Here is an 11917-nt window from a genome sequence, read left to right as displayed (position 1 = left end):
AAATATTCATTATTCTGAGTTTTAAAATAAATTTGTACGTCAAAACGGGGAATTTTCTCGAATTTAGAAATGTCAAATCATTCTTGACTTGTTCCAAGAGCTTTTGTTCGAAGAAAGAATTCGAACTTCCTAGAAATTAACTGAATTTTCACGGAAATAAGGATCAAAAGAGAAAGTGCTCAAGTGTTTCATCAAGGAAAACCAGTGCTCTCGTACCGTGAACCAGTAATAATCACTATTGTAGTACAATTTTAAATAAAAATGGATCAGGTAAGTGATTATAGGTTATTCCGGTAGACCGCACCGATATTTTTATTTTAATTACTGTTCTTCACGATGTCTGTATAATTGTAGGTTAACAAGCTGAAGGAATTGGGTAATGCGGCGTTGTCTTCTGAAGACTTCGAGACCGCAGTGAAGCACTACACCGAGGCCATCGCCTTGGACCCTTCCAACCATGTACTCTACAGTAACCGCTCTGCGGCGCATGCTAAAGCCGAGAACTACGCCGCTGCCTTAGAAGATGCTATAAAAACCGTAGAACTTAACCCAACTTGGAGCAAAGGTTATTCCAGGAAAGGCAGTGCATTAGCATACATGGGCAAGTTTGATGAAGCCATAGCAACCTACCAGAAAGGGCTAGAGTTAGAACCCAACAACGCGCAACTGGCTGAGGGCCTGTCGCAGGTGAAGAACCAGGCTGCTGAAGCCAAGCTGAAGGCTGCTCAACTTATGGAGAAGCTCAGGAACCACCCTCAGACTAGGGAGTGGCTAAATGACCCCGAGTATGTCAAAATGGTTGAGGTAAGTTAGTTTAGCTGTAAGCATAACTAGATAGATAGGCTGCAGTTTTATAGGCCAAGGCTCAGTCATTGTTGTGTTTAATTCAAAATTATTGTTGATCAATACTTACAAAATCATAAAACTTCAATTGAAATGTAAAACAAAAAAATTACAATAGGTGATAAAGTACAATAGGTGTTGAGAATATGGATCAACAAAGAAGAAAATACTTCCCATTACCTCATATATCACCATTTTTAGGCTTACTTTACCATTTTAGATTTTTAGAACTGACTAATGTGATATCATATCTATTATGAGTTACACAAAGCCACTAAACTTTAACTTTCAATTTTACAACACTTTTAAATATTTATAGGAGATGGCGTTCAATCCATTTGGAGGTGTCAACATGGGCAAGCTTCAAGACAAAAGAGCACTCACCACTCTTAGTGTCATGCTCGGATTTGATGGATTAAACGAAAGCATGGATGTAGACCCACCAGCCCCTGAGAAGAAGTCAAGTCCCCCACCAAAGCCAGAGGAACCGCCTAAACCCAAACAGGAGGATTTACCAGAGAACAGAAGACTGGCCTTGCAGGAGAAAGAATTAGGAAACAATTCATACAAAAAGAAAGAATTTGAAACGGCAATTAAACATTATCAAAAAGCTGTAGAGCATGACCCCACCGATATCACCTTCTACACCAACATGGCAGCCGTGTACTTTGAAATGAAAGAATATGAGAAATGTATAAAGGAATGTGAAAAGGGAATTGAAATTGGAAGAGAGAACCGTGCCGACTTCAAATTAATAGCCAAAGCTTTTTGCAGAATGGGTAAGTTTACAACAACATAGATGGATAGTGGAGCAGAGACTCAATTTGTGAAGTAATCAGTTAAAAAAAAATCTTTATCTATTGGGGATTGTTGCCAAAGGATGTGGTTTTAGATTACCTTGACTATTTTCCATGGAAGTGGCGGTTATAGTTGTTTTTAAAAATATTTATCTGTTTATTTAAAACAAAATTTTTCCTGTAATTTTATTGAAAAGTAGTTTAATCAGTGCCTGTTTTTCAGGTAATGCATACAAAAAGATGGAGCAGTGGAAGTTAGCCAAAACATACTTTGAGAAGTCAATGTCAGAGCACCGCACACCAGAGATCAAAACTTTGCTGAGCGAAGTTGACAGAAAGATTGCAGAAGAAGAGAAAAAAGCTTATGTCGACCCTGTGAAGGCTGAGCAAGAGAAGGAATTGGGCAACGAGTACTTTAAAAAGGGTAATCTTACTTCCTATACTACAAATTCTATAAATGTGAAAGTTTGTTTCAATGTTGGTTAATCTTTCACGTAAAAACTACTGACCAGATTTTAATGAAATTTAGGACGCTGACGCACTGGATTGGACTCATAGGCTTTCTGGCTTTTTAAGGTGAAGCAAAGCTAACCCAAACAGCTGGATTTGTACATAATTTACATAGGAACTATAAATTTTCCAAACAGTTGCTTATTTTACCACTTATGTTCAGGGCTTTTACTGAGCAGTTGCGCAATTTTCGTAAAACCCAACCCCCATTAAAATCCGATTTGGTTTGCAAATCCTTTTCAGTGACCCGTGAAAAGGTCATCTTCACACCAATCCAATAAGAAATCAATTTACAAACATTCCTGCTCACGCACACTTTATAATCCCATAGGAGACTACAGCACAGCGGTGAAGCACTACACAGAGGCGATCATGCGCAACCCTGACGACCCCAAGCTGTACTCGAACCGGGCCGCTTGCTACACCAAGCTGGCTGCGTTCGACCTCGGGCTGAAGGACTGTGACCAGTGCTGCAAGCTCGACCCCAAGTTCATCAAGGGGTGGATCCGGAAGGGCAAGATCTTGCAGGTGAGGATTAGGAATATTATTTTAAATACCTATTTCTGTATTTATTGCTATGACCATTATTGACTCTTACAGTTATTTTTTTTTTTTTTTTTTTTTTTTTTTCACTTTTCATTTGTTTGCATCATTGCAATCTATAGCAGTGGGCTATAATAAGCAATCTCTTTCTCTACTTTGTATCTCCTTGGGTTGTTGTAGTAGCAGAGTGAGGCCCATTGACCTCCATCCTCCTTTTTTGTTACCATTCATGGGAAGGTTCCACTATAATTTCAGTTCAAGTATGTTCTTTTTCTTAAGTCGTGTAAATTTCGGCGCATTATCTGTTAGCAGTGCTGATGCGAGCTCATTAGGGTGATGGAAAAGTCGTGACTGATAGGTCAGGCTGGCTTTCTTTATTTCTTCTGCCACTGTAGGTATCTTTAAGTCCATATACATGAGATTGTTTGCTATATGCCATGGTATCCCAAGTATCCGTCTCAATGTTTTTGTCTGAAACCGCTCAAGGATGGCAATGTTGGACTTACATGCTGTTCCCCATAATTGGATACCATAGGTCCATATGGGTTTAATAATGGCCTTATAGACCAGAATTTTACATTCTGCTGATAATTGTGACCAGCGTCCTATTAGCCAGTCCATGGATCTCAATCTGCAGTCAAGTTGCTTTCGTTTTGTCCAGATGTGTTTTCTCCAGGTGAGTCGTCTGTCTAGATGCATTCCTAGATATTTTGCATCTTCTGCTTTTGGTATGGGTTGCGCATTCAGGTAGACAGTGGGGCAAGTTTCTCGTCTGAGAGTGAATGTTACATGTACAGACTTGGATTCGTTAGCCTTGATTCTCCATTTGTTGCACCATTTTTCCATTTTATAGAGGCAGTTTGCAGGTTCTGTGATGCAATTTCTGGATCTTTGTGGCTAGCAAGATAAGCTGTGTCATCAGCAAATGTACCTGCCACTGTTTCTTCTGTCGTAGGGAGGTCTGACGTGAACAGTATATATAGCACGGGACCAAGCACACTACCTTGTGGTATTCCTGATTCTATTGGATATAAGCTGGATAATTCATTGACTCTTACAGTCTATGATGAAATTTGTTTCACATTTCTAATTTCTTGTAAGGCTAGTCTTCAACCATCGTCACCCAGCCACTACCAGGCACTAATAACATACATCACATAGGTACATACATCCATATGCCCACGACTTTAATGCCCGAAGGGGTAGTCAAAGGTGACTTGCAAGTGAAACACCCGCTTTTCGCTGTACATTTGCTACACGTGATATGTTTCGAGCCATATTTCCGTTATTATACATATTCCGAATGAGTACAATGCACTTTATAGAATCTAGACGTGCAGTTTTCCTCACGATGCATTTCTACTAATTATCTCTAGCAAAGGCACTAATAAACCTCTCGCTTCAATCCGCAGGGTATGCAGCAGCACTCGAAGGCTCTGACGGCCTACCAGAAGGCTCTCGAGCTGGACCCGAGCAACGCCGAGGCAGTGGATGGATACCGTGCCTGCTCCACGCAACTGCACTCCAACCCTGAAGAGGTATGACCACTTATTTTTAAGTATAGTAATTCTTTATTTCCATACCAAAATTACACTCACAAAGTAAAAATATACAACAAACAACACTACAATTAGAGGTGTAAAGAGCATTTAGCTGTCGATAAAATTGATAGAGATAGGAAGTTTTGCTGCTACGGCTCGGCTGTAGATAGTGTGTTGTAGATGGATGGATAGTCTTGGCGTACCGTTTACAGAACAGCTGTTATCGTCTCGTCTCTATCAAAGAAGAGTTAGCCAGTGATGCTGGCTTGGTTTGAAAATCTGTTTCACTAATATTAAAAATATGTTCAACCAAATGAATCGTATTGGCAGCCAGTGTTAGCTTCGTATAGACTATGACATAAACTACTCACTATCGACGTAAATAAACGTCACTGTATCGCGATTCTCCATAAAATACGTCGCTGTGATTTGTGCAACGAGTTTGTCGACGTTGATAACTAACCCGTGCCGCGGGGCCAAAGACATAAGAGTGTTACATCATATTGACATACTATTATTCCAGGTCCGCAAGCGCGCCATGGCGGACCCCGAGGTGCAGCAGATCCTGCGCGACCCCGCCATGCGCTGCATCCTCGAGCAGATGCAGCAGGACCCCCACGCTCTGCAGGATCACCTCAAGAACCCGGAGGTGGCCGCCAAGATACAGAAACTGCTCGAGTCTGGCCTCATCGCTATACATTAAAACCTCCGCGCAAGAGAAAGATTTAAATTTAGAACTGTCAAATTTCGTTTTAAGACGGGAGCGATTGCTTGGTCTGAGGTGTAGTTGACAGTTCTAAATTTAAAATTGTTTTAAGAATGAGGCCGTGTGTCAGCCTTTTAGCTTGTAGGATTGTCGCAAATAGGTTGGATGTGTGCGAACTTAAGTGGAGTCTACCGCTTTGGTGTATTTTTCTCGTATGGCAACACTGGATTTTAAAGTTTTAAATTCACTAAAGATTGCATACTATTTCAAACTTTTTATTATTATTATTGTAATGTTGGTGGTCTATCAGACAGCTGTTTATCTATTTTAAGATATATCCGATCTGCTACTGTTTTTCACCCACTACATGAAGTTTGCCTACCTGTTTAATTGAAATATCGCCCTGTGATTTGTAATTTGTTTTCATAATTCATCATCTTTAAGCCTTAGACCATTCCAGTACTCCCAAAATAAGATAATGTAGGTGCACTTATTTTTACAATATATACAATACCGTTTACGTTTTCTTGTTAGCATATAAACAAAATATACTTACGCTAATGTATACTGCCTATAAAATTACATGCGGATTTTGTAATTTATTCAATAAAGAATTATGTAGGCAAATCGGTTTTTATTTTACTATAAGTAAGGACCATAAAAACTCATGCTAGGAGGTGTGACTGTAGGTACTTATTGGGGTTTATTGCATAAAATCCTTCAGTTTTAAAGTTAAGATCTTCAAATTTTGGATTTAGGATGGAGACGAGAAATGGGTATGATGCTGTGGAAAGAAATACCGACTGGTTAACCGCTAAACCTGGAAACTTCGAATTTTACAGATGGATACTTTACACAGTGAAGGTGTCCACTAGCATTTTTTGGAAAGTCTACCCCTAACGGGGTAAAATAGAAAACATACAGTATTGTGCAAATTAATGTGAACACGAGTGAAAATTTGAAAAAAATACATTTATTGGCTCTAAAATAAAAAAACTGATTTATATTAATACAATTTAAGTTATTTTAATAGAAAATGTGTCCTCCCTGGCTTTTATAACTTCTTCAACACGTTTTGGCATAGAATCGATATGATTTTAACAGTTTTCTGATATTTACTGGTCTAAAAAACTTGTATGGATTACAGCCTCAATCATTTTAGTTTTTCTTGTGCAATCCGTTTTACGAAGTCTAACTTTGACGATGGCCCACTTATTTTCAATGGGATTAAGTGCCGGTGAGTTCTCTGGCCATCCAAAGGCATGATATCTTGTTGTCCTTGAAATATTTAAGCATAATCTTGGACACGCGGAATGGAGGCAAATTTTGTTGAAAAACTTATTGACCGTTATCATCAAATTTTCTTAGTTCAACTTCTAATCTCCGTTCTTGCAAGTCACTGTATTTTAGCGAGTCCATCATCCCTTCGACGGGCACAAGTCATCAGGTACCTATATAAGAAAAACAGCCCCAAACTAAGAAAAGTTGATGCTAACGCTCAATAAGTTTTTCAACAAATTTCGCCCCCATTCCGCGTGTCCAAGATTATGCTTAAATATTTCAAGGACAACAAGATATCATGCCTTTGGATGGCCAGAGAACTCACCGGCACTTAATCCCATTGAAAATAAGTGGGCCATCGTCAAAGTTAGACTTCGTAAAACGGATTGCACAAGAAAAACTAAAATGATTGAGGCTGTAATCCATACAAATTTTTTAGACCAGTAAATATCAGAAAACTGTTAAAATCATGTCGATTCTATGCCAAAACGTGTTGAAGAAGTTATAAAATCCAGGGAGGACACATTTTCTATTAAAATAACTTAAATTGTATTAATATAAATCAGTTTTTTTATTTTTGAGCCAATAAATGTATTTTTTTCAAATTTTCACTCGTGTTCACATTAATTTGCACAATACTGTAGTTCTTAACTGTCAAGACTTCATATTTCCAAAAATACCCCACTACTCTTACCCCGGATTTGTCCCGAGCGAAGCCGCGGGCAAAAGCTAGTTTCCCTATATATTATTATCTATGGGCGCGGCACAGTCGCCACCTGGCGGTATACGTAGTGCACTAGCTCCGCGCCATACAATTTTGAGTCGATATTCACTGCTCGATTAGTTACTTGCTACATCAGAAGCTCTGACCCATATATCCCAAGTGGGCGCCCGGTGCTCAACCCGACAAAAAACTCTATCTTTATTGATCCAGCCAACCACCACGAAATAAATAAAATAATAAGAAATTTAAAAAATAAAAATAGTTACGGTATAGACGAGTTTCCCCCCTCCTTATATAGGCAATGCGCTGATGAATTTACTCTACCATTTTTCTTATTAATAAATCAATCATTCAAAGAAGGAGCACTTCCGGACCTGCTAAAAAAAGGTATAATACTACCTATACACAAGAAAAAATGTAAGACCGATCCTAACTATTACCGCCCAATTGCCGTCCTACCCACAGCCTCCAAAATATTTGAAAAAGCTATGTCCAACCGAGTCTACGCCTTTTGTGAAAAATATAACATTTTCGATGTATCCCAAAATGGCTTCCGCAAAAACCGATCTACTACTCTGGCGGTATATAAATATATGCACGAAGTCTTTAACGTATTAAATGAGAGGCAATATGCAGTCGGGCTATTATTGGATATGACCAAGGCATATGATAGGGTTCAATATACAATTTTATTAAATAAACTATATGATATTGGAATACGCGGACTTGCGCATAAATGGCTTTCATCATACCTTAAAAATAGAGAACAATTCGTTGAAATCGAACATACAGACCCATCAACTAGTTTAATCAAACGTATTAGATCAGATGGCATTAATATCAACGCATCTATACCTCAAGGGAGTGTAATTGGATGCTTATTATTTCTGATTTACATAAACGACCTTCCCAAAATCATGAAAGAACCATGCGTTTTGTTTGCGGACGATATATCTCTACTTACCTCATGCCAAGACAACACAATAATAAATTTCAAATTCAAACTTACTAATATATTAAGGTCCACTTGCGCAGACCTGGGTTAGCGAATTAACTCGGAGATATTTGACATAAGGAGGGTTAGATTATTAATTTGTCTTGCATCGCTGAAATATGAGCGCTAACCTTGGGATAAACTCTTAAATATTTAACCCCCCAATATTGGAGGGTTAAGACGCTAACCCGGCTTACGTCAAAAGAAAAGGTTTTTATCAATATTCTTGTATTCGTTGGAAATGTTTGATTATGATGATTAACTCATCATTCTTATATTTTTCCCCTATCTAGCAAAGTAGCAAATGGTCCCACTTGTGAAATTAAGAGCACTATGGTGTGGTTACATACATATATGCTCACGACTATGACTGTAATGTAGTTACTCAGAGGTGACTCACCCACTTTTCGCTGTACATTTTTGTACTCACGTGATAGGTCGCGAGCCGTATCGCCGCTTTTGAAAGAGTACAATTCACTTTAGGATACACATCTAGATCACGATGTTTTTTTCACCGTAAGAGCTATGGTATACATTTTTGGAGATATTGTGTAGAGTAGGTAGAAAATAATACTCAGAGTGGACAGAATAATAATAATTTATTTACAGAAGATAAGCCTACTTATACGCGCGGTGCTAACTTAAATACTCGTGGCGTTGGGAATGCACGGGGACTCGTTCCTTTTCTGCCCTGTCGGAGGCTCTCCTCTCCGAGCTGCCGCGGTGACGGTGGTGGTCGCTGCTGCTGCTTGCTTGAGCTTGCTGAACAGTTATTTCCGGAACTCCCTCTTTGTTTCCAGAAACAGCTCTTTATAGGGCTATCTTTGCTGTTATCTAAAGCACAACTTGCAACCGCGATGTAATCAATAAAATCAATACTTGCTGTTGTTATTGGTTGAGTATTGCTTGCTGGTACGGTTAGATTGAAGAGAGCTGCTTATGATAAGGTTCTTGAACGTTTTGTGGTAAGTAGAATGTGTGGGAGTAAGTTGCCACACATTGTACTTAAATTCCAAAGAACTCATTGGTATGTCTGCGCTAGGATCCAAACACGCATCTTTTGTGTGAGAAGCGAGCGCTTACCCGACTGAGCTACCGCCGTTTCTTTTCAATTTTTTATAATTTTCGTAATGTATATCTACAAGGAAATCACAAATATGACACTTTGTAAACAAAATACAAATTACTGACAGATTGCGAAAATGGAAATAGAGAGGGATAGTTTTATCCAAAGACGTGAGGTTAAAACGAGATAGAAGACAATGTGTTTTACGGCAATAGAAACTTGGTCCCTTTCAGCCTGGAACGGGACATAGATTCACAGAGTGCAAAAAGAAACGTCGGGTTAGCTAACTCAGGGTTATTTTCCATTAGCGCAATCAAAAGTCCGGGTTAAAATTTTACAAAGTTAACCCTGAGTTAGTTACCTCTGAGTTTATATTTTTAACCCTGTGATCCACGCAAGTGGGCCTAAATAAAGTAAAAGATTGGATGGATGATCATAACCTACAAATAAATTATGAAAAATCTAAACTAATAACCTTTCATCCCTACCAAAAAGATCCACTAGAAATTTGCTTCACGTTCAACGGTGTAAAATTAAAAGTAGTAAACGAATTCCCCCTTCTCGGTACTTATAACCATAGATACAAACATAAATTGGAAACCCCATATTCAAAAGATAAGACAAAAACTTTCCAGATTTTCCTACGCCCTACAAGAAATAAAAAAGACAACTGATTTAAACACTGCACTAGTAACCTACTACGCTTACGCATATGCGTGGCTTATGTATGGCATGATCCTATGGGGAAATAGCACCGATGCACCTGACCTTTTTACTCTCCAGAAAAAACTCGTAAGAATTATGATGAATATTAAAGTAACTGACTCTTGTAAACCATACTTCCAAAAACTTGAATTACTGACCTTACCTTGTATTTACATATTAGAAATATGCAAATTTGTTCGGAACTACCCAGAATACTATGCTAAAAGAGACAATCTTAATAGAAAATATGAACAGCGCCGCAACAAAAATAATTTAATTTTACCGCCTAGCCGAATGAAACTCTACTCTTCAAGTGTATACATTTCTTCAGTAAAAGTATATAATAAATTACCCGAAACATTAAAAAGCAATAATAATACAAAAAATTTCATTTACAAACTAAAAAAATTACTACTACAGAAATCTTACTATTCTATTAACGAGTATTTGGACGATGATGAATTATGATATTAAATAAATTGTGAAGATTTGCTGTAAATTTTATGTATGTAAGTATTTCACGCTATTTACCAATGCAAATTAGAGTGACATTTACGAATAGAATGAATTTAATAAGAGTAAATTAATTAAAATAATAATAATATTAATAAGATAAAATTATTTAATCTAACTAAATTTATTTATGCAAATGCTAAGTCCTCCTCCTTCCTTCTCTTAATAGAAAATTGCTGTGCCCTCCCGGGTCCATAATGATCGCTTGTTTATTATTTTAACACCTTATGTAACACTAATTATGGAATGCAATAAAGATTTGAATTTGAATTTACATCTCTGACAGCTCATTACACCTTATTTTTTGTAGCTAGATCTGTGCATACTACAATACTAAGATAATCCTATAGTTCTTATTTACAAGTTACAAAACGTAACTAAACAAAAAAAGCGATATTGAAAAAAAATACCACAGAAGCGTTCCTAATATTATTTACTCTATAACGTTTCAAGCACATCACTACCAAGCCACTAGTGTCAGTGTCAAATGTCACATCAGCTGATTTTGGCAAAATTTCTTCAGTATTTATTTCGGTTTTGGTGGTGTTTGTCGTGTTGTTTTGAAAATAATCACAATGAATGTGACTTAAATACGTAGTTAAGTTTCATTAATTGTTGTTAGGATAGTAATAGTGCCTGCTGGGTTTGCTAAATAAGCATAAATCATGAAATCAAGCAATAATTCTGTAGTGATATATGATAGTGATACTTAAAACATTTGCAGTGTCCAAAAACATTGAATAAAAGTGATAATATTTTGTTCTTGGACTGTTTATCACTTGTTCCGTGCTCACAGTTTTAAAGTAAGTCCCTTCAATGTGTTTATATGTTACTTTTAAATGTACAAGTTACATATCAATAGGTTTTCATGATGGATGATTTGCATGTTTAGGTTCTAAATCAGTAGGTAGGTATACATTACAATCTATGTAAATATTGCTTTTGTGTGACTTTTTATGTACAATGATAACCGTGATATTGGCTCTTGCTATCAATCTTACCCAAGTAAAATCAATTTTATTATTACACCCATACACATTAAATAAAATACCATGCCTTAAGTATTTCAAACAAAGGACAACAACACCACTGTTATCATCACTATTCGGTTTTTTTTGTGGGTTCTACATTTACTGACAAGTACCTAATTAAGAAAAATATTAATGTATTTTTGTAAAAATACTTACCCCTAAAATTTATAAAGTAAGTAGGTATACAAAACATCATCATTGACTTATCTAATAAAGTATCTAATGAGTTCTCAGATATTGACATGTAAAAAATGATAATTTAATTGAAGTGTCTAGGTTGTGGCTAGTCGTGCCAAAGCATCTCCACACTGGGCTCGCTAGGTTGTAACTAGTCGTGCCAAAGCATCTCCACACTGGGCTCGCTAGGTTGTGACTAGGCGCGTAAACAGCCATTCGCTAGTCAACGAACCACTCAAATATGCTCCATATTGCAACACAATAAAGTTAAATTTGTATTGTAAGTATATGACATGAACATGACACAAGTTGCTCTTTCTACTTTTAAGGTTATAATGGCGGTCATTGTAAACAAAGGTGTTGTTTTTTGTTGAAAAAAATTGAATTTATTTCAAAGAATGGAATTTGAGTCGCTTCAAGAACTGGACACGTTTATTACAAATTACGAAAGAATAAATTGTGTCCAGTTGTGGAAGAAGACTGCGA

The 11917-nt window shown here is 37.2% G+C and overlaps 1 protein-coding gene across 1 annotated transcript; it reads left to right on the top strand.

Annotated features, from left to right (window-relative positions):
• Positions 1-75: 75 nt before the first annotated feature.
• LOC105393999 (stress-induced-phosphoprotein 1) lies at positions 76-5567 on the top strand. Its single transcript, XM_011565832.3, has 7 exons — positions 76-270; positions 355-804; positions 1163-1622; positions 1864-2064; positions 2482-2678; positions 4106-4231; positions 4758-5567. Exons 1-7 carry the CDS (start codon positions 262-264, stop codon positions 4935-4937), a joined length of 1623 nt encoding a protein of 540 aa, XP_011564134.3. The 5' UTR covers positions 76-261; the 3' UTR covers positions 4938-5567.
• The last annotated feature ends 6350 nt before the right edge of the window (positions 5568-11917 follow it).

This window comes from Plutella xylostella, chromosome 12, assembly GCF_932276165.1.
Source record: "Plutella xylostella chromosome 12, ilPluXylo3.1, whole genome shotgun sequence".
Lineage (NCBI taxonomy): Eukaryota > Metazoa > Arthropoda > Insecta > Lepidoptera > Plutellidae > Plutella > Plutella xylostella.
Note: the sequence above shows the minus strand (reverse complement) of the source record. Positions and strands in the feature narration are given on the sequence as shown.